At 45.3% G+C, this 23331-nt stretch overlaps 1 protein-coding gene across 2 annotated transcripts in view; it reads right to left on the bottom strand.

Moving 5' to 3' along the window:
• Positions 1-23331, bottom strand: part of CUL9 (cullin 9) — a 44031-nt gene that overhangs the window by 17466 nt on the left and 3234 nt on the right. For both annotated transcript variants that reach the window (XM_049892619.1, XM_049892626.1), the window contains exons 4-22: positions 22553-23068; positions 21944-22079; positions 21606-21799; positions 20921-21326; positions 20337-20529; positions 9601-9808; positions 6989-7185; positions 6398-6615; positions 5331-5577; positions 5140-5245; positions 4360-4587; positions 3987-4077; positions 3670-3841; positions 2196-2301; positions 1842-1937; positions 1383-1558; positions 954-1087; positions 412-591; positions 102-211 (exon numbers count right to left, since the gene is read on the bottom strand). In XM_049892619.1, the coding sequence (XP_049748576.1) occupies positions 102-211; positions 412-591; positions 954-1087; positions 1383-1558; positions 1842-1937; positions 2196-2301; positions 3670-3841; positions 3987-4077; positions 4360-4587; positions 5140-5245; positions 5331-5577; positions 6398-6615; positions 6989-7185; positions 9601-9808; positions 20337-20529; positions 20921-21326; positions 21606-21799; positions 21944-22079; positions 22553-23068 (3714 nt within the window). The remainder of the gene's footprint in view (positions 1-101; positions 212-411; positions 592-953; positions 1088-1382; positions 1559-1841; positions 1938-2195; positions 2302-3669; positions 3842-3986; positions 4078-4359; positions 4588-5139; positions 5246-5330; positions 5578-6397; positions 6616-6988; positions 7186-9600; positions 9809-20336; positions 20530-20920; positions 21327-21605; positions 21800-21943; positions 22080-22552; positions 23069-23331) is intronic.

Raw genomic sequence — 23331 nt, 5'->3', positions numbered from 1 at the left:
TGGGGATAAAGGGAAAGAAATAACATCCAAGCAGCAGACCCTTGATGGTAACAGCTTAGCAGCCTCTCCCGCTCCTCAGACTTCAGCGTGCTCCTGCCCACCTGTTCCTGTACCACACTCAGCCAGCACTGGGTGATGTTCTTCAGGCTGCTGCTCGGAAGAACAGCTGAAGGCCCAGGGCTCCGATCCCAACCCTTACTGTTCTTGCTGACTGTGGAGAACAGAGACAAGGAAGGGGATATCACCTCAACCTATCGTCTCAACTGATGCCCTGGAAAGGCCAGGAGGTCACAGGGGCCTGGAAAGGCCCACAGCAAAGCAGTAAGGATGAGTAAAATCCACAAAGGGGGAATGAGCCAGGTATCACCACTGCCCAGGCTCCTAACTCAACTGGCCATGCATGGGACTTACAGGGTCGAGGGGATGGCTCAGGAGAGGGCCCAGGAGGAGGCTCCACGTGTATCAGCAAGTGGCAAAGACGACGAACTCGAGAGGCAAAGGATGCTGCTCGACTCAGGGGGCTCCGAGAGTTCTCCCTTTGTTCTAAGTACTGATCCAGCAGCCATCCCAGGGAGCTCACACCTTCTGCATCTGAGAGACAGGTGAGGAAGGGCCTCCGTGGGAAATGGAAGAAAGGACAGCTTAAGGAGGAGTAGAGAGAGAGAAGCACTTGTACAAAAGGATTTGGGGGCGGAAGTGCCCTAGTCCTCCCCTCACCAAGGTCTGGTTCAGCTGGAGTCTGGGGATATGGTAACAGGTTGGGGGGGTGGAGGTGGAGATTCAAATACCAGAGCCTTAGGGAGCAGTCCCCGGGGCAGAAGGAGAGGAACACTGAGGTGACAGGCCTACAGGGACAAAGACAGGAACCAAGAGAACCAAGAGCATTAACTCAGGTGATCCCTGGGAACAAATACAGGGAACTGGTTAGTGGGGCCAGGTGCTGGCATGGTTACCGGGGGAGGTGATGTTCTGCACTAGGGGGCTGACCAGGGCCTCCCAGCAGGTCTTGCCCAGTGCTTGGGCGGCCTCCTCGTCAGGGAGGAAGCGATCAGCAAAATTCTGCTCGTGGCGCAAAACCTTGTTCAGTCTGGGAACAAGAAGTGTATGGTTAAGGGTTAAAGGCAGAGATTTCCTTGAGGCCTCCGCTCAATGCAGATCAATTCCCAATCACCCAGTCTCTGCCCCATCTCCCTCACCCAGCTCTCCCCATCAGCACATACTTCTTACCTATGTTCATTTTCCCCTCACGTCCTGGCTTCAGCTTTACCTTTCCGACTCCCACTGACACACATCTCCTACCACCTAGTTCTCAGCAGTGTCCTGCTCCCTGTAACCACCACCCCTCCTCCCTTCAACCGTGCCCACCCCCTTCCCCCACCCACCTGGGACAGAGCTGCAGGAGGCGTCTGCGGTCCTCTGCTATGTCCCGGCTCCAGGCTTGCGCCCAAATTGTGTAGAAGAGAGATGTGCGGCGACACAGCTGCTCCCGGAACAGCGGCCAGAATGTGGGCTTGGGGCCCAGGACCTCCACACCCCGAACCCGGGTGTCAATGCCCCCCTGCAATATGCACGGCTTGTCTGTCACCTAAACTACCTTGCCACCAAACACTACCAAAGCCAGGCTCTGTGGGTGGTCAGAGACTGAGGTCTCCCACTCCAAGTTCCCTAGAGCCACTTGGGACATCCCCGCAAATCTAGACCTCAACAGGTTCCTGGACCGTCTCCCAAGCAGGCCAAGGAGGAGTCTTGGTGAGAGTCTCCACAATATTAGAGAACTCGGCCACTACAGAGACCCTGTTTTACCTCCCGAGCCCCCGCTCCAGCCTCTTCTCTCACTGCACCTGCTGGCAGCGCTTTATGCGGATCTGGATGATGGGCCAGAAGCGGTTCAGATTCTCCAGGAGGATCACCCGGCTGGCAGAGGGCAACACGTTCACCTGGTAGGGCAGAGAAGAAGTAAAGAGAGCTCTCACCGTCAGCAGTGGGGCTGGGAGAACTGTTACGGGTGTCTGCCCTTCACTCCCCTGCACCCAGCCCACAGACCTATTAAGCTCCACATCCAGTTCCACTCTCCCTGCTTACAAGGCAATGCCTTCCCATGAGGAAGGGATGTGGGAATTCCCCAGGGACTGGGTCCTTCCCTGAAGGCCCTGGGACAAACAGAGGGATGAGGTGGAAGTGGAAGGAGGCCTCACCGTGTTAAGCTCAGTGCTGATGGAGCTGGCACTATCACCCCCAAGTACCACCACCCTGGCGGGCATGTAACTTGAATCCTCACTGGCCACCAGCAGAGTCAGCTGCCTGGGAGAGAAGAGGAATCAGTCAAAGCTGGAGCCCTGGTCTTAATTCAAAAACGACTTCAATCACCTCCTTCTCAGGCTCCTGCTCCTCTGCTGGCTCCTTAAATGTCAGTCTTCCCCAGGCCTTCTGCTCTACTCTTTATATTCTCCCAAGGTGACTTCATTTAAACCCATAGTTTCGATGACTCCAAATCTACATCTCTACCCCAGACCTCTCTCCTGAGCTTTAACGCTGTGTATCCAACAGGCATTTCTACATCATGTCCCACAAGCACCTCAAAGTCAACATGCCCAAAAGGGAAGGTTCATCTGCTCCCAATTTCTCTCCCCTGTAACAAAACTGCCATTCATCCAGTACTCAAACTAGAACACACTGCCACTGTGGACTTCACCCTCTCAGAGTTTCCCACATCCAATCAATGGCAAGTCCTATGACGCTACCTCTTAATATCTCCCCACCTATCACCTCCTCTCTACTGCCATTCCCTCTGCTTAACTGAAAACATTAATCTTTTCTCCACTAGACTGCTGCATAAACCTTCCAACTCTTTCTCCTGGCCTCCAGCCCAAACTCCATAATTGCCAGACTTAACTTTCTAAATAAAAAATCTACTCTTGTCTCTTCCCTTCTTAAAATCCTTCAATGACTCCCCACACTACAGAATAAAGTTGAGATGTCTTAGGTCACATAGTTCTTTGTAATCTGGCTTCATCCTCCTTTTATGGGCTCATCACCTGCCACTTTGCTACATGCACCCTTCATTCCAGCTAAATTTAATCACTTAAAGTTCCCCAAAACAAATCATCATGTTTCTTCCCTTCTGCACAGATGTTATACCTTTGTCTATAGTACCCATTGCCTCTTCTTTATCTAGCTAACTTCTACTTCAAAACCCAGCTCAGTCGACCCCTCTTTCAGGAAGCCTCCTTGGACCTCTCAGTATACCTCAGATGTTTCTCTGCTCCCTCGGGACTCAGTGCATGTGTCAACTGTAACACTTTCTTACTCTATGCTCTTACTGATTTTCTAGCCTGTCTCCCCAATAGATCACAAGTTTCCTGAAGACAGGTACCATAAACAAATACACTAAACAAATACCTATGGGAAGAATCGATATGTGAGTTGCTGATCTACCTCAACACCAAGCTGAGAGCAGTGACATTTGTACCTAGGGGTGGGAGGGGCACGTCACCAGGCTCTAGGAGTAAGAGGATGTCTACACATAGCACAAAGAAGGCAAGTCAATGTGTTTATCTGTTCACTACACAAACTGGGTGTGAGCGTGTGCCAGGCATAGGGGTTAGAGATTGGATTGTGTGTATATGGGTGTTTGGCGGTGCGTATCAGAATGCGCATGTGTGTTCTCACCTAACAAGAACACCACGGTGCATGTGCAGGGTGATGGCGTGGGAGCCGGCGCTGCCGTTGGACTCCCAGTAGGTCTTAGGATTGCGGTCCGTCAGCCGGCTGGCCCGGTGTGGGTTAGAGGACACCTCCACCTTCTCCCAGCACTTGTCCTCCTTCACTTCCACACTAGAGCCTGAGGGCCAGTGGGGAGGGGGATGTCATGGCTTGGCTAGTTGAGGGGGAAAAAGGGACTTTTTGGGGGGGGTGGGGAGGCAGGAAGGGCTGGGAAGAACAGATGCTGGGGTAGGGGCCAGGAGAAAGAAGATGGGGGCACGAACCCTGACAGATATGCCTCAGGAACACGTCAAAGAAGGGAATATTGATAGGTTGGTGGGTTCGTCTGTGGTCTTCTATCTGGCCTAGCACCATCTGCAGCAGGAACATCAGAGAGAAGGGGTGTGGGGGGGAGGGAAGGACATGGAGGAATACACAGAAACATGTATGAAGAAAAAGTCAAAGGGCAACAGAATGCTCGGCTCTGTTCTCCCCAAACTTTGGCAGAACAGGACCACAACGGGGAAAGCGTGGGGAGCAAATGCCCCAGATTTACTACCACTTGTGCCCCACATCACACAGGAACACACACTGAGTCGCCTTCCCCAGCTTCTGACTTCCATCTCCCTCGACTCTGTATTAGAAGCCCCTCCTCACCTGAATGCAGCCAGCCAGGATGCTGGAGGTGAGGTTACTGTAGAGCTGGGCGTGCTTTTCACACTCCGCCACCAGGTCCCGAAGCTCACACCCCAGCAGCAGCTGAGCCGAGTGCTTGTCCAGGACTTTGCAAAGGGCCTCTTTTGCTCCCAGGCAGCAGAGCACCACTGCATAGTCCTTGTGCATGGAGGCCAGGCGATGCAGGAAGCAGACCAGCTCCTGAACAATCTGAGCCCAGAGCCACACAGATTAATCCGTGGTAAACAAAGGGCAGGGGATGTTAAGAGTTGAGGGGTGGTTTCAGGAAAGTAAGCCTTTGGAGAAACTTGAAAGCCCAGTGAAAGGAGAGCACCAAAGACAGGTTGGAACAGAATACTGGGGAGCTGGGACTCCAGAGTGATCTGGCAGGAATAGAGCTTGAGCACAGCTTCCCAGGCTTCTTCCTGCCAAGGCCGAGCTATCTCAAGAGCCACTCCTGGTGCCTGAGCCTTGCTCCACAATGCACAAAACTCCAAAGGGCGAGAGCAAGGAATGCTTGGATTGGTAAACGTGGGCTCCTCCTAAATACAGACTCCAAAATCCAGGTGCAGCCAAAAGGTTTATACTTTAAAGACCCTAGCTGTGGAAACTCTTAGACAACATTTGCCTTCCTCTTACTAGCTCCCCACCAACCCCTCCAGACCCATTGAGAAGGCTCTGCTGGGCTCTCCAGGGCACCTCACAAGATATATGGTGTCCCAGATGCTGCCTTTCCTCCCCCCACTTCCCAGGCTGTGGTACCTCAGAGTCACTGCTGGGGCCACTCAGGCAGTTGAGGCAGGGCTCCAAGACTTCATGCCAGGAGAGTACCATCGCCTCAGGAAAATCCAGCAGCCGGGTCATGACCCTGGTGGGGGAATGGAAATAGTGAGTCCCTTGTTCTGCCAGCTGCCTGAACCCAGGACATGTGGGTTTCTGCACAGGTCCCTCACCTCAGCATAGTCAGCAGCAGAGTTTTATTGGGCCCCGGGGCATCCAGAGTCCGCAGCAACAGAAGGAAGGGCTGGGTCTCCTGCTGAAGGCGTTTGAGGAGGGGCCTCACGGCGCCCCCTGGGCTACCCTCACGGCACAATACCCGCTCCAAGTCCAGCAGTAGTTCTGCAGATGGGCCCCCCACTATGGATCGAATCAGTAGCTCAGGGGACCCATCCTGGCCCTGGGAGCCAGGGGTTTCCAGTGCTGTAGCCCAGACACATGGGAGGAAAAAAAATGTGTATGAAGAGGAGTCATACAAGTTGGTCAAACCTAGAAATGGGAAGGTCCAGAAAATCATCCCAAAACTTTCATTTTAAGGATGTCTGCAGTTTCTACCAAACTGTGAGGAATTTTCTTTTCCGGCACAAAATAACATGGTTAGTTAGCTACATTAGAAAAATAAAATCTAGTGTAGTAAACATTGCCAATGTAAACAAAATACATTTTTATCTCGTACAGTCGTATAATTACCTTTTATAATTAAAGGTTAGCTATATTGTTACATAAGCCAATAAATATTAGTTATTACTATTACATCACTATACTACCTAGCATGGTGGATTTAGACATACATAGCCTAAAAGACACAGGTTGCTTATTTAAATTCCCCTCCATACTTCTGGGTTTTCACTTGTTTTCTAAACACAAAGGGTTCTTCCCCATGACATCAATATTTCATGATTCTAGTCATACCCTAAATTATAATTCCTCAAAAGAAGGCATCCCTAGAAGCCGTTTCAGCCAACTTTCTACTGCCCAATAAGACTGGACCAAACTTAGCCCAGACTGATGGGAATTCTCATATGTTTAAAGCCATTCAGAGAAGGCAATTCCAAAGCATCTATTCTAGAAACTCCCTCTCCTCTTGGTCAGGAGATTCTATGAAATACCTAACTGGCACCAAACCCCTGACTCACTTCCCGAGTCTTCCTAGTAAGGTACTTGTATGTAAATCTTAGCCTTCCTGGCCACAGGCTGGAATTGTCCAATTCCTCCAGCAGAAGCACCCCCTCAACAGTGGTACCTGCGTGTTCAGGACTGCCCGGCGGCTCTGAGTAGCGATTGAGAAGCATCATGAGGATAGTGCGTGTGGTGGGCATGGGTTCTGTCCCTGGTGCTATCCCTGAGTGCCTAAACAAGGTGTCTCTCAGCTCTTGGGTTATAATCTGGTCTCCCAGAGTGTGATGGTTGCACAAAAGCAGGTTGAGCAGGAGCAGGCCATTTCTCACTGCAGAGGAACACCTGGAAGGAAGGAGGTGACCCGGGAAGAAATTTAAAGAGAGCAAATGTAATTAAAGCAGGGAAGTAGGTGCAGGGGGAGGAGTCTGACAGCTGGGGGAAAAGCCTCCAGTGGTCCCTCTGAGGTCTGGACATCTGGTCCGTGACTCCAGGTCACTCCATCCAACTCCATGAAGGAAGATCAGGGTTGATCTATTCTCTCTGGGAATCCCCATACTCCCAACTGCTTGGCCTCTCTTCCAGCAACAGCCAGAGGTACCACCAGTGTTTAATCCAGAGGTAACATGACAGAGGAATGTCTGTGGAGCCCATGGGACTGGGCCAGAGGAGTAGGGGCTTTGGGGCTCAGCAGAAATTTGGAGGCTAATGCTCTAACCCCTCAGTGTTCAGCATCAGGATCACGGCTGCAGGGAGAGCAAGGAGCAGGCTCTCCGAGCCCGGACGTGTGGCTGAGTCGATGCTGGCGAAAATCTCTCTGGTCATCTGGGCATCAAACAAAGGGTGGACAGAATCGCGGCCAGTAACAAAAGTGGGGATCTCAGAGGAGCTGGCAACAGCCAGCATCTTCAATGCCTGCAAGAGGGATGTAGGAACAGTATTAGGAGTGGTCAGAGCTGCCATGAGGAGGAATGGGCTACCATTCTAGACCCCAAACCTTGGGACAGTGGAGCTGCTTATAAATAGGTAGAGTAGGAAAGGAAGGAAGTAGTAATGGGACATCAAATGTTAGAAGAAGAAGAAAAAAGAAAAGGAAAAGGTAGGAAAGAAACCTTAAGACAGGTAAGGCTTGATGGTAAAATCAGCCTGCAACCTCTCTTTGCCCCCATGCTCCCAGAACCAAGGCTAACTATCTTCCCCATAGGATAGTGCCTTTCAGAGCACCTAGCTGTCTTCAAAGGCTTTCCCTGATGTTGTCTCCTGTCTCGCTTGACCACTCCTTCCTTTGCAAAACCTCCCTTCCCTTGAGTTCCATGATTCCATATTCCCCTGGTTTTCCTCCTACCTCTCTAGTCACTCCTTTGTCTGGTCCTTAAACACTGAAGTTCCTTGGCCCCCTTCTTTTCTCAGCCTGCACTTTGTCCCTAGGTAACCCTGTCCACTCTCATAGCTTCAATTGCCACCTATATGCCAATACTCCCAAACCTACGTCCACTGACATCCAAAGCCACTACCCAGCCCTACTCAAGAAAGTTATAGGAAAAATATTTGTAATGTGCAAAATAGTTTGGTGGTGCTATAGAAAAAAATAAAATGAAAAGGAACAACATGCCATTAAAGTAGAAAATGTCTCTCTTGGTGAAAGGCCTGACTCTCCAAAGAAGAAACCCTCTAGGAACAGAGAAGATTTGAAATAATTCTCAGGACAATCCCCCTTGAGAGGTCTGGACCCTTCCAGCAAACACTACCTTATAATGAGGTTCTCTCTCCCTTTCGTTACCCACCTCTCCCCACTTAGCTGAATTCTATAGGCCTTAAGTTATAAATGGAGTTTCTGGGTGGTGCAAACAGTTAACGCACTTTGCTGCTAACCAAAAGGCTAGGGTTTGAGTCCACCCAGAGGTGCCTGGAGAGGTAGACTGGGTGATTTACTTCCAAAAAGATCAGCCATTGAAAACCCTATAGATCACAGTTCTATTGTGACACACATTGGGTTGCTGTGAGTTGGAACTGACTCCATGACAACTGTTTTTTGGGGTTTTTTTTAGTTATAAACAAGATATAATTGTGTTACAGGGCAAGACTCTGAATTCAGGGGCAAATGTTATATTTTAGTCATGAGGAACACAGAGTTGTTTGGGTATATGTGGCCTAGACTGTAAATGCCTGGCTGTTCTTGGAAGAAGCGGCACCTAGTTAGCCCATAAAGGAAAGAGCCCTCCAGCCTCTCCCTGGAACAGTCTGCTCTCAGAGGACATGTGCTCCCTTCTACGCTGCGGCCATTATACTGTTGGAATCTATTCTCAGAATTGCTTTGGCTGAGGCCTACCTGTCCTTCTCGGGGCACTAAGGCTAGAGGGAGCACACCCTGCCTCAACCACACCTCCCTACCAGTCAACACTTCTGTCTGGAAGAGCTGGAACATCAATTCTTCCGTATGCTCCCCGGATGAAGGCGTCCCTTCTTGATTCTCTGGGCCCACGATGGTGGAGAGGTGGCAATGCTGGCTTTGTTTTACCCAAATTTGGTAGGAGTAAGCGTCCCACTCAGACAAAAGAGGGGAAAAAAACCTACTTTTGGTTTAATCAAATCTAGAAAATTATTCTTTAGACACCTAACTGTAACTGAAAACAGGCATGGGAAATTCAACATACCTAAAAACTCAGCTCCTGACCTTCTTCCCATACCTCATCTTCCCCCCAAACTCCTGCTTAATAAAAGGCCACCTCATCCACCCTGCTGCTCAATTTTAAACCTTAGAGTCATTCTTAAAAACTCCCTTTTTCCTTTTTCCAAACAGGCACTCAGTCTCTAAGACTGTCAACATGGAACTCTTAAATTCATCTACATCTTTCCATCCCAACATCTATTCCATGGTGTAAACCACTGCAAACCGTTTCTTTTTTTAATAATTTTTATTGTGCTTTAAGTGAAAATTTGCAAATCAAGTCAGTCTCTCACACGAAAACTTATATACACCTTGCTACATACTCCCAATTACTCTCCCCCTAATGATACAGCCCACTCCCTCCCTCCACTCTCTCTTTTCGTATCCGTTTTGCCACCTTCTAACCCCCTCTACCCTCTCATCTCCCCTCCAAGCAGGAGATACCAACATAGTCTCAAGTGTCCACCTAATCCAAGAAGCTCACTCCTCACGAGCATCCCTCTCCAACCCACTGTCCAGTCCAATCCATGTCTGAAGAGTTGGCTTCAGGAATGGTTCCTGTCCTGGGCCAACAGAAGGCCGCACCATTTCTTTCATATCAGTAGCCCCTCAATCTAGCTATCTCACCCATCTATCTCCCCCATCAGACCCAGTCCACTTACCGCCAGTCCTGCCTGCTGCACCAAGACGGAAGTCTTATATTCTTGCATGCAAACCAGTACAGCGTAGATGCCACCCTCCCTGGCAAAGAGTGGGCGCCATTCATGCTTGGTCATAAGCAAGTAAAGGAGACGTAGGGCCAGCACCACTACCATCTTCTCTCCCACCTGGTTGGTCAGCAGCTCCACCAACGTCTTCACCAGCTTCTCTCTGAGAGAAGGAAGAGATGTTGGGATTCCCCATACCAAGGAATCATGCCTAACTCCTAGCCATGACACCATCTGACTCCCGACTCAACCCCATCCACCAAGATCCAGGCCACCACCCCACCCTCTCCCCTCTCTAATCCCACTTTCCTTGCCTTTGTCTCACTCCTGATCTACTCTCCTCTGCAGTCTAACTGCCTCTGGCTCCTCACCTTATGAAGGAGGCAGTAGAGTAAAATGGGTAAGAAGTCTGGCTCCTTTATCCAAATAAATCTATTAATTCAATATTACTCCGACCAAAAAAACACATGACAGGCAGATTCAAGCACAGGAAAAGGAAATATGCAAGAATAGTCAGGAAGTTTTTGGAAGAGTAATGACAGACTTGCCTACTAGTTATCAAAATGTAAACTTATAATAATTAAAGCTCTGGAGCTAATATATGGGAGAACAGATCAATAGATGAGAAAAGAAGTAAGGGTGACATCTCAACCAGTGAGGAAAGGAAGAACCATTCAACAATGTTGACAGGAGTGTGAGATGTTAATAGTAGAAACAGTGTGCAAGGGGAAGGGAGTAAAAAGGAACTCTCTGTACTTTACGATTGTTCTGTAAACCTAAAACGACTCTAAAAGAATAAAGTCTAATTTAAAAAAAGATATTGAGACAACTGGCTGTCCTTTCCGGGGAAAAAAAACTTAGAACTCTAAGCCATTTGCAAAAATAAACTGCAAATGATTTCTTAAGTAAATGTAAAAAACAAAATCACAGGTATTTTTGGAAAATATAAGGAAATATTCTTATAATCTTGGGATAGGACTGACTCTCTTAAGGGGTACACAAAACCCAGAAGCCCTAAAAAAATACAGTAATGTAAAAACCTAAGACCTTAGCACAATGAAAGACACCATAAACAAGGGACAAGCAACATGAGCTAGAGAAAGGGTCCAATGGAAATGTTCGTCTAAGGAAGCAAAGAAGTGCCTCCAGAATCCCTAGGTCCTAGTGAGGGTCACAAGAGGAAAAAGCAAGTATCAGAGATGCACAGGGAAGAGGTGCCCTGGGAAACATGCAGGAAAGGAACACAAAAGGAAAAATTCTGGGAAAGAAGGAAAATAAAGGTACTGAAGAAATTCTGTGTTTTTATCTGTCTTTCCTCTTAGAAGCTTTATGATGGCTACAACATGACTCAAATATGCTCAAAGATATATCCTATTCTGTAGCCAAGATTATAAGATATATATATATTTCATGGGTAATACATAAATAGATACAGAAATACAAATAAGGATATGTTTACCAAAATGGTTAACAGTAGTCAGTCTCTGCCTAGAGGGTTTTCAGATGATTTTTACCTTCATAATTTTTTTTTTAATAGTAACTCCTCCCCACTTCCTCTTACCCTTTCTTTACCAAGAAAGCACTTTGAATTCCCTGGGGGGAAACTTCCCTTAACTGTCAGTTACCCCTCCCCATCATCTGCTTAATCAACAAAGACGAGTTTATTTGGAATAGAAATAACTCTTGGATCCTAGTTTACGGATCAAGAGAACAGTGCTTCTTAAACTTATGCGCGCCTAAGAAACACTTAGGACCATCTGTTAAAAACTCTTATTCCTGGACCCCACTACCCAGACATTATGATTCAACAGATACGGGGTGGGACCTGGAATCTGCATCTTAGCAAGTTTTTCAGATAATTTTGATACACACGTTTAGAGCAGCATTATTCAACAGAAATGTAATATGAGCCATATAATGTAATTTTCTAGTTTTTTTTTTTTTGTAGTAGTTGATTTTTAAAAATTGTCATGGTTGGATCTAAACGTTAGTTAGAAGTACAGCAGAAAAAAGGGGAAAAAAAAGATAGCAGATTCCAAAACATTGGTTTTTCGAAGTGCTGGCTAAGCAGGGCTTAGAACAGGTTCATTCCAGTTTGAACCCCTGCTCATTTGCATTTCTGACAAGTTCTCAGGGGATGCTAATGCTATTGGTTAGGGACCAGTTCTTAGAAGCACTAGTAGAGCAGTGGTTCTCAAAATTGATTATACCTAAGAATCACCTGGAGATCTTGTTAAAATGTAGATTCTGATTCAGTATGTCTGGGGGTAGCAATGCAAATTTTTAGCAAGGGTTCGAACCAGAATGAACTGGTTCAAAGCCCCGTAGTTAAGTGTAAATCCCAACAGGGTTTTAATCTTTAGTATTAGGTCATTACCAAAGTGTTTACCTACAGTCATGATTGGTACCCACAGGACCAAATATTTCACACTTTTCCACTATACAAGTGGCCATATGAAGAGACAAGGAGGATTAATGGCTTCTGTTTCATGTTTAAAGCCTGCTTTAAAGTGGAGAAAGCTAAGTTTCCCTTGGAGTTGCTGGATCCCAGATCCAATAAGTACAGCCTAGCATGCAGTATATACTCTCTACCCCTGGTTCTCAAATTTGGCTGCACACTAGAATCACCTGGGCAATATTGAAAGCCAAGATGCTTGGGTCCCACTCTCAGAGGCTTTGATTTAATTGGTATAGTTTTGTCCTAGGCATCAGGATTCCTAAAAAGCTTCCTAGGCGATTCCAGTGTGTAGCTCTAAAGAGGGTTCTCAAATATGGTTGTCCACTGAAATCATCTGGGGAATTTTTTGGGGGGGAGGGGTTTGTTTTGGTTTAACTTCCCATTTCCCCCTCCCAGTAATCTTCTTTTGTCCCAATGGATTTGCCTATTATAGGTATTTCATAAAAGTAGAATCATACAATATTTGACCTTTTGTCTGGCTTACTTCACTTGGCATAATGTTTTCAAGGTTCATCCTTCTGATGACATGTAACACACTTTCATTTCTTTTTATAGCTGAATAGTTTATTTTAAGCGTATGTTGTTGTTGTTGTTGTTAGGTGCCATGGAGTCGGTTCTGACTCATAGCGACCCTATGTACGATAGAACGAAACACTGCCTGGTTCCACACCATCCTCACAATCATTGCTATGTCTCAGCCCATTGCTGCAGCCACTGTGTCAATTCACCTCATTGAAGGTCTTCTTCTTTTTCACTGACCCTCTACTTTACCAAGCATGATGTCCTTCTCCAGGGACTGGTCCCTTTTGATAACATGTCCAAATTCGGTGAGACAAAATCTTGCCATCCTCACTTCTAAGGAGCATTCTGGCTGTACTTCTTCCAAGACAGATTTGTTTGTTCTTCTGGCAGTATATTCAATATTCTTCACCAACACCATAATTCAAAGGCAACAATTCTTCAAACTTCCTTATTCATTGTCTAGGTTTTGAATGCATACGAGGCGATTAGAAATACCGTGGCTTGGGCCAGGCTCACCTTAGTCCTCAAAGTGACATCTTTACTTTTTAACACTTTAAAAAGGTCCTTTGCAGCAGATTTGCCCAATGCAATATGTCATCTGATTTCTTGACTGCTGCTTCCATGGGCATTGACTGTGGATCCAAGTAAAATGAAACCCCTGACAACTCCAATCTTATCTCCATTTATCATGATGTTGCTTATTGATCCAGTTGTGAGGATTTTTGGGTTTTTTTTTAATGCTGAGGTGTAATCCATACTGAAGGCTGTAGTCTTTGATCTTCAGCAGTAAGTGCTTCAAGTCCTCTTTGCTTTCAGCAAGCCAGGTTGTGTCATTTGCATATCCTCCAATCCTGATGCTGAGTTCTTCATATAGTCTAGTTTTTTGATTTATCTGCTCAGCTTACAGACTGAGTAAGTGTTGTGAAAGGATACAACCCTGATGCACACCTTTCCTGATTTTAAACCAATGGCTTATGTGTTGCTATGATGCTAGAAGCTATGCCACTAGTATCTCAAATACCAGCAGGGTCACCCATGGTGGACAGGTTTCAGTGTAGCTTCCAGACTAAGACAGTCTAGGAAGAAGGACCTGGAAGTCCGCTTCTAAAACAAACTGGCCTGTGAAAACCTTATGAATAGCAGCTGAACACTGTCTGATAATAGTGCTGGAAGATGGGCACTTCAAAACACTACTGGGGAAGAGCTGCCTCCTCAAAGTAGAGTCAACCTTAATGATACAGATGAAGTGAAACTTTTGGGACCTTCATTTACTGATGTGACATGACTCAAACTGAGCAAAAACAGCTGCAAATATCCATTAATAATCACAAGGTGGAATGCATGAAGTATCAATCTAGGAGTAGTGAAGTCATCAAAAATGAAATGGAACTCATAAAGATCGATATCCTTGGCATTAGTGAGCTGAAATGGACTTGTACTGGCCATTTTCAATCTGACAATCCTATAGTCTATTATGCCAGGAATGCCAAATTGAAGAGGAATGGCATTGCATTCATCATCAAAAAGAACATTTCAAGATCTATCCTAAAGTATAATGCTGTCAGTGGTAGGATAATATCCATACACCTACAAGTAAGATGAGTTAATACAACTATCATTCACATTTATGCACCAACCACTAACGCCAAAGATGAAAAAAGGGAGGACTTTTACCAACCTCTGCAGTCGGAAATTGATCAAATGTGCCATCAAGATGCACTGATAATTACTGGTGATTGGAATGCAAAAGTCAGAAACAAAGGATTGGTAGTTGAAAAACATGGCCTTAGTGATTGAAACTACATGAGAGATCGCATGACAGAATTTTGCAAGACCAACAACTTACTCATTGCAAATACGTTTTTGCTATATGTGTGGACCTCGCCAGATGGAATATACAGGAATCAAGTCGACTACATCTGTAGAAAGACACGATGCAGAAGCTCAATATCAACAGTCGGAACAAGGCCAGGGGCCAACTGTGGAACAGACCATCAATTGCTCACAAGCAAGTTCAAGTTGAAGCTGAAGCAAATTAAAACAAGTCCATGACAGCCAGAGTATGACCTTGAGTATATCCCTCCTGAATTTAGAGATCAACTCAAGAACACATTTGAGGCACTGCACACTAACGATTGAAGACCAACTGTGGAATGGCATCAAGGACATGATACATGAAGAAAGCAAAAGGTCATTAAAAAGACATGAAAAAAAGACCAAAATGGATATCAGAAGAGACTCTGAAACTTACTTTTGAACACAGAGCAGCTAAAGTGAAGGGAAGAAATGATGAAGTAAAAGAGCTGAAAAGGAGATTTCAAAGGGTGACTCGAGAAGACAAAGTATTACAATGAAATGTGCAAAGTCCTGGAGTTAGAAAACCAAACAGGAAGAACATGCTTGGTATTTCTCAAGCTGAAAAGAACTGAAGGAAAGATTCAAGCTTTGAGTTGCAATAGTGAAGGATTCTATGAGCAAAATATTGAACAAAGCAGGAAGCATCAAAAGAAGATGGAAGGCAGGGATCACAAGAGAGGGTCCCAGACAGCACTGGAGAAAAATGTAGAACAAAACTGTAACTCACAAAAAAAGGGCAGACTTACTGGTCTGACAGAGGCTCAAGAAACCTTGAGAGTATGGCCCCTGGATACACTTTTAACTCAGCACTGAAGTCACTCCTGAGGTTCACCTTTCAGCCAAAGATTAGACAGGCCCATAAAACAAAACAAGACTAAATGGGCACACCAGCCCAAGGGTGAGGACGAGAATGCAGAAGGGGACAGGAAAGTTGGTAACGGGGAACCCAAGGCCAAGAAGAGGACAGTGTTGACAGGTCCTGGGGTTGGCAACCAATGTCACAAAACAATATGTGTATTAATTTGCTCTGTAAACCTTCATCTAAAGCACAATTAAAAAAAAAAAAAAAGATGGAAGGAATACAGAGTCGCTGTACAAAAAGGAATTGGTTAATGTTTATTTCAGGAAGTAGCATATGATCAGGAACTGAAGAATTTCAAGTTTCAATGAAGGCACTGGCGAAAAACAAGGCTCCAGGAATTGACGGAATACCAATTGAGATGTTTCAACAAACAGATGTAACACTGGAAGCGGTCACTCAAGAAATTTGAAAGACAGCTACCTGGCCAACCGACTGGAAGAGATCCATATTTGTGCCCCCTCCAAAGAAAGGTGATCCATTAGAATGCAGAAATTATTGAACAATATCATTAATATCACATGTGAGTAAAATTCTACTGAAGATAACTCAAAAACGGTTGCAGCAGGACATTGACAGGGAACTGCCAGATCCAGAAGAGGAAGTGGAAAGAGGGATATCATTGCTGATGTCAGATGGATCTTGGCTGAAAGCAGAGAATACCAGAAAGATGTTTACCTGTGTTTTATTGGCTATGCCAAGGCATTGGCTGTGTGGGTAACAAATTATGAATAACATTGTGAAGAATGGAAATTCCAGAACACTTAATTGTGCTCATGAGGAACCTGTACAAAGACCAAGAAGCAGTTTTTAGAACAGAACAAGGGGATACTGCATGGTTTAAAAATATATATATTTTATTTATCCATTCATACATAGATGGATATTTGGGTTGTGGCCACCTTTTGGCTATTGTGAACAATGCTACAATGAACACTGCTGTACATGTGTCTGTTTGAGCCACTGTTTTCAATTGTTTTGGAATTGCTGTTTCATATGGTAATTCTGGGGAAACCCTGATGGCATAGTGGTTAAGAGTTCGGCTGCTAACCAAAAGGTCAGCAGTTGAAATCCACCAGGTGCTCCCTGGAAGCCCTACGGGGCAGTTCTACTCTGTCCTATAGGGTCACTATGAGTCGGAATCGACTTAATGATGATGGGTTTGGTTTGGGTTTGGTGGTAGTGATTAAAGTTCTTGGCTGCTAACCAAAAGGTCGGCGGTTTGAATCCACCAGCCACTCCATGAGAGAAAGACGTGGCAGTCTGCTTCTGCAAACCCTGCAGCCTTCGAAACCCTATGGGGCAGTTTTACTCCTACAGGGTCGCTATGAGTCAGAAATGACTTGACGGCAGGGCAGGGGGTTTGGTTTTTTGGTTATGGTAATTCTATATTTAACTTTTTAAGGAACCGTCAAACTGCTTTCCACAATGGCTACACCATTTTACATCCCCACCAGCAATGTACATGTGTTCCAATTTCTCCACATTCTCACCAACATTCGCTATATTTTGTTGTTGTTTTTTAATAAAGGCCATGTTAGTGGGTATAAAGTTGTATTTCTTTATGGTTTTGAAGTGCATTTCCCTAATGGCTAATGATATTGAGCATCTTCTCATGTGCTTATTGGTCATTTGTGCATCTTCTTTGGAGAAATGTTTGTTGAAGTCCTTTGTCCATTTTTTAATTAGGTTGTTATTCTTTTTGTGTTTGAGTTTTAAGAGTGCTTTATATATCCTGGATATTAAACCCTTATGTGATACATGGTTTCCAAATATTTTCTCCCTTTCCGTGGTTGTCTTCTCACTTTCTTGATAATGTCCCTTGATATACAGAAGTTTTTAATTTTGATAAGGTCCAGTTTATTTTTTCTCTTGTTGCTCATGCTTTGGCTTCATAACTAAGAATCCATTGCCTAAAAGAAGGTCCTGAACCTTTACCCTTATGTTTTCTTCTAAGTATTTTATGGTACTAGTTCTTATATCTAGATCATTAATCCATTTTGAATTAATGGCTTCAAAATGTTGTTTATGTTGTAAGGTTTGGGGTTCAACTTCATTCTTCTGCACATGGAGATCCAGTTGTCCCAGCACCATTTGTTGAAGAGACTTTCTCCACTGAATGGTTTTGTCACCATTGTAGAAAATAAATTGATCATACACGCATGGGCTTATTTCTGGATTCTAAATTCTGTTCCATTAGTCTATATGTCTATCCTTATATCAGTACTACACTGTTTTGAGTATGTAGCTTTATAATATGTTTTGAAATTGGGAAGTATGAGTCCTCCTTCTTTGTTCTTTTTTTTTTTTTTCCCCTCAAGATTGTTTTGGCTATTTGGTGTCCCTTGCAATTCCATATAAATTTGAGGATCAGCTTTTCCCTTTCTGCAAAAAGGATGTTGGAGTTGTTGTAATTTTAATAGGAATTGCATTGTATCTGTAAATCATTTTGGTTAGAATTTACATCTTAACAATATTAAGTCGTCCAATCCATGAACACGGGATGTCTTTCCATTCATTTATATCTCCTTTAATTTCTTTCAGCAGTGTTTTATAGTTTTCAGTGTGAAGGTTTTTCTTCTCCTTAGTTAACTCTATTCCTAGGTATTTTATTGTTTTAGATGATACTGTAAAAGAAATTATTATCTTAATTTCCTTTTCAGATTGTTCACTGCTGATGTATAGAAATACAACTTTCTGTGTGCTGATCCTGCACCCAGCAGCTCTGCTGAATTCACAGATCAGCTCTAGTAGCGTTCCTGTGGATTCTTTGGGATCTTCATGCCAAATGCAAATACAGATATCTTTACTTCTTCTCTTCTGATATGGATACCTTTTATTTTTCTGGCTTAATTACTCCGGTTAAGACTTCTAGTACAAATGTTAAATAGCAGTGGTAAATGCAGGCATCTTTGTCTTGTTTCTGATCTTCAGGGGAGAGTTTCCAGTCTTTCACCAACAGGTATGAAATTCACTACGGGTTTTTCATAAACATCCTTTATCACGTTGAGAAGTTTCCCTTCTATTCCTAGTTTTCTGAGTATTTCTGTGATGAAAAGGTATTGCATCTTCTCAAATGCCAATTCTGCATCAACTGAGATGATCATGTGGTTTTTCCTTTGTGGGTATTACAACGATTGGTTTTTCTTATGTTGAAGCACCTCTGTATTCCTGGGATAAATCCCACTTGGTCATAGTGTATAATCCTTTTAATATGCTGTTACATTCAGTTTCCTAGTATTTTGTTGAGGACTTCTGCATCTATATTTGTAAGGAATAAAGAAGACTGAAGACGAATCGACGCCTTTGAACTAAGGTGTTGGCAAAGAATATTGAATATACCATGGACTGCCAGAAAAACAAACAAATCTGTCTTAGAAGTATAGCCAGAACGCTCCTTAGAAGTGAGGATGCCAGACTTCATCTCACATACTTTGGACATGTTATCAGGATGGGCCAGTCCCTGTAGAAGGACATCATGCTTGGTAGAGAGTCAGTGAAAAAAGAGAAAAACTCTCAATGAGATGGACTGGCTGCAACAGTGGGCTCAAGCGTAACAATGATTGTGAGGATGACACAGAACCAGACAGTGTTTCATTTTGTTGTACACAGGGTCGCTTTGAGTCCGAACCAACTCAACAGCACCTAACAACAAGAACATATTTATGAGGAATACTAGTCTGTACTCTTCTTCTCTTGTAGTGTCTTTATTAGTCTCTGCTCTCAGGGTAATGTTAGCCTTGTATAATGAGTTAGGAAGCATTCTTTCTTGCTGTATTTTTTCGGAGAGTTTGAGAAGAACTGGTGCTAGTTCTTTAAATGTTTGGTAGAATTCACCAGTGAAGCCATCTGGTGGTCCTGGACTTTTCTTTGTTGGAAGGTTTTTTACTACTGTTTCAATCTCTTCTTTTATTATACATCTTGCATTATTTTTATAATCAGTAAAATAAAGCTAATAAGATTTTGAATAAATATTTGATAAAGAATTAATATCTAGAATGCATAAAGAATGTATATACGGCAATAAGAACAAAGACACAATAAAAAAGTAGGCAAAGAATAAGAACAGAATATTCACAAGAGAAAACACAAAGAATAAATGCATGCAAATAAGCCTAACTTCACTAGAACTGAGGAAACATGCCATCAAATCACTTTAAATTTTGCCAATCTGAGAGATTAAAGAAAGATAATATCCAGTATTGGCAGATTTGAGGGAAAAGAGATTTATTACAACACTGTATTTGAATTTGGATACAACCATACCATGCAGCAGTGAAAATAATGAGGTAGCTCTATATAGATTGACATGGAAAGCCCTCTAAGACATACTGAGTGGGTGAAAAAAAGTTGGAGAAGCATGTGGTGTGTGATTACACATGTTAAAACAAACTGAGAAAATTTTCTATTTCCAAACACGCAATTACAAATGTGAATACATAGGTCTGAAGGATACACGAGACTGATAACACCAGTGAAAAAGGACTTTGGCGTTTCATTCTGTTTTTTTATATTCTTCAAGTTTTTAAAATGAAGAGTGTATTCATACATTATTTGTATAACTAAGAAATATGTAAAAACTTTAAAAAGAAAGTATAGGGGAGGGGAGAGAAGAAAAACAGAAAAAATCAAGCTCTAGAGCCAAAAGGACCTGCATTTGAAGCCTGGCTCTGCCACTTGTAAAACTCTGGGCAAGTTAAATTCTCTAAGCCTCAGTTTCCTCACCCATATAATGGGATAAAAATAGTATCAACTCTTCCTGAGGTATTAGGAAGATTTATGGAGAGAATGCATGTAAAACACTGTGTACAGAGTAAGTGTTAAAAAATACAGCCATCATAAAATCCCATTCTCCTGCAAAGCTGTTCCTCAGGCTGACCCTTCTTTCACCCCCAGCTTTCAAAATCTTGACCTCACAGTTCCTCCCCTGTCTACCATAGCTTCTATACCGCTGACAGCTTAAACCAAAACCTCTTTCCTCCCCAACATTCTGACCTCAGAGATCTGTCAGGACGGACCAAAGGGTGGTCCCGCTCAGTGACCTCCTCCACAGCCTGAGAGAGGGCATAGAGCCCTGAAAGCTGAAGGCTTGTGTCCAAGCTGGATATCTGCACAGTGGCCACGACCGCTGCCACATGCTGATCCAGGGAACTTCGCGGACCAGGACCCCGCAAGCCTCTAGCCATTTCTGAAATTGGTGGGGGAAAAGCGGTGGCTAAAAGAATTGTGGCACCTCTGAGTTGGAAAGTCTATAAACATCAAGCCCAGTTACCCCCACTGATATTTAAATACAACATTATACATTACTGTGGCTTGCATATAGAACTTTCCCAGCTTTGTGTGAGGGATCTAATGGTCAAACAAAGAAGACGCAGATACCCTGGAAAATGAACCTCCTTGCCCAGGGAAACTGAAGAAAGGGAGTGATGGTTATTCAGATATAATCAAGGTCAAAGCGAGGAAGATGGATACGTGGTTCCCAGGTATTTTCCCATGCGACGGTGACCTTATGCCATGGTCTTCCCTCTACCCTAACTTGTTCTAACTTCTTTACCCTCCCCTCCCAGAAAGTGACTTACCACTGGCTGTCTCCTTCATCTCAGGGGGCAAAGCCATCCCCTCAGTCACCAGAAGCTGGTTAAAGAGCTGTGAATCACTCTGTGCCATGGGGGGCTCAACTTTTGCCTTGGCGGGTTCAGCCTCTGCCTTAGGGGACACAGTCTTCACTTTGGGGAACTCAGTGTCTTCCTCTGAGAAATCAGCCTCTGACTTGGACTCCTCTTCTGGATCTGGGGTACACGAGTGACTTCGTGAAGAAGACGAGCTGCTTAGTTCATCAGGTAGCAGCCCATACTTGGTGTAGATTTGGGAGTTGAGCAGGTCACTGAGAGTGCTGCCCTCAAAGCGATTACGGAGAACCTGCAGCAGACCCTCGGCCATCTCTACGGGCACGGAAATCTCACCTAGGGCCTCTTCACCCACGGTCTGTCAACAGAAGGGGGTGTGTATTTCAGGGACAAGCAAACACAAAGGTCCCAGGGACAGTATGGGACAGGTGGCCACCACACGCCATGCTCTGCACACCTTCTACATCCTAGACCTTCTCAGCATTTGCCTCCTCCCCCAGCAGGACCCCTCATACTCACTAACATCTAGTTCCAGCCTCCCCCTAGGTGGTGTCCCATATCTAGAACACCCCTTAGAGAGTGCCACCTCTGACCCCATTACAAACCCTACCCAGGTATCTCAGGCCTATAATAATACCTCATCCAGGTTCTCCCGAAGATTCTGGAATATTGGCTCCTGCTCACATATGTCCAACTTCTTGATGAAGAAAAGCAACTCCCACCACTCAGCCTTGGTCAGGTATCCTAATTCTTCATTCTTCTGAGGCTCAGGCTGGAGGTATGGCAGAGAGTAGAGCCCGTCCACAGGCTTCCAGTCCCAAGAGGGAAATGCTGAGGATAGAGGCACAGGGGTATCAGTATCCATCAGAAATAGAGATTTCTGAGGCTGGGGCAGCTTCTGGGCAGGAGTGGCTTCATTCCAGTCACTACTCCTCTGTTCAGAGACATGCTGTCTATGTCCCCACCTAAGCTTACCTGTGCCCAACACAGTAGCCCCTGCCCCCTTCTCCACAGCTGCTGAAGGCGTATCTTCAGCAGTTTCCTCAGGACCCAGGATCTCCAGCATGTGCCAGTGCACCCAGTAGGTACGGCCCGTTGACTGCCAGAAGACCTGGTATGGAGGGAAGAAGAAAGGGTGCAGGAGAATAGAGAGGGCTCAACCCCTCTGAGCTCTAGGCTGTGAGGGCTTAAGACATGGCTGGGCTCAGACCTGGGGCACAAAGCCCTCAGAAACACATCTGGCCAGGTTTGGAAAATCTTCCACGTAGCTAAAGGCCTTCTGTTCCTATCTTGCCCTTACCTCTTCCTAACCTTGGTGTTCCAACACTCCCTTGTGGTCTCCCTTACCTTTCTTCTGAGGTGAGAGGAAAGGGGTCTTGCTGTACTAGTTTCTGCTCCCTGGATGTGAGTCTCTCCCTGAGTTCACAGCCCCTCCCAGATTTTCTCAGTTCTCCAAACAGCCTCCTTCCTCTCTGAGGGGGTCAACTGCTGACCCCCTTTTACCACCCCAGTTGCCCCAGGGGTTTTCTCCTGCACGGAAGCCCCAGCCACGTCCTCACAGTATACCATCACACGCTCGCTCACCTGTACAGGGGGCACGCCACTGTTGCTCTGCCGGAACTCGCCTTCGTCCCCAGCACTGATCTCCTCGTAATCGTCCAGCATGCGCACTCGCATTCCCAGCTTCAGCGTCTGCTGCACATACTCACCATAGCCACTACGACTTGAGAACTCAGAGCGTTGGCGGAGAGCCCGCCCTTGCCTTCTAGGGGTGGTGATGATGGTGGGGAGTAACAGGTTGGGGCCTGAAGCACAGGGCTGAAAGATGGAACGGGTTGGCCGGGGTGGCGACATGCTTTGTTCACTGAGGTTCCGGGCCCAGCCCATGCTCCGCACCAGCTCAGAGATGAGGTTGCCCACAGCCATACTGAACTCCAGCTCCCGCTGCCCACGGCTCTTCTCCCTGCTGAACTCCTCCCTTGTGGGGGAGTGGAAGCCATGGTCTCCAGCCCCGGGCTCTGGACTGTTATTCAGCTGATCCAGCAGGGAAGTGACACATAAGTAGCGCTTCACCAGGGAGAAGAGCAGCTTTCCTGGGATCTGCAGGATATAATCTTTGGCCTAGGTTCATCTTCTTCCAGCTTTAGCCCCTCCTCTTCCCCTTCAGTATCATTCTCTACAGAAAACTATAGAGGCCTCCTCCCCAGGCCTGTAGTTCTCAAACTTTGGTGTGTATAAGAAAAATACAGGGAATGTCTTAAAACACAGATTCCTGGGCCCCAATCTCAGAGATTCTGACTACGAAAGTCTAGGGTGGGGAGGGGGGTATGAACCTTCACTTTAACAAAGACCCCAGGTGGCTC

Source organism: Elephas maximus, chromosome 1, assembly GCF_024166365.1.
Source record: "Elephas maximus indicus isolate mEleMax1 chromosome 1, mEleMax1 primary haplotype, whole genome shotgun sequence".
NCBI classification, from domain to species: domain Eukaryota; kingdom Metazoa; phylum Chordata; class Mammalia; order Proboscidea; family Elephantidae; genus Elephas; species Elephas maximus.
This window is presented reverse-complemented; position numbering and strand designations above follow the sequence as displayed.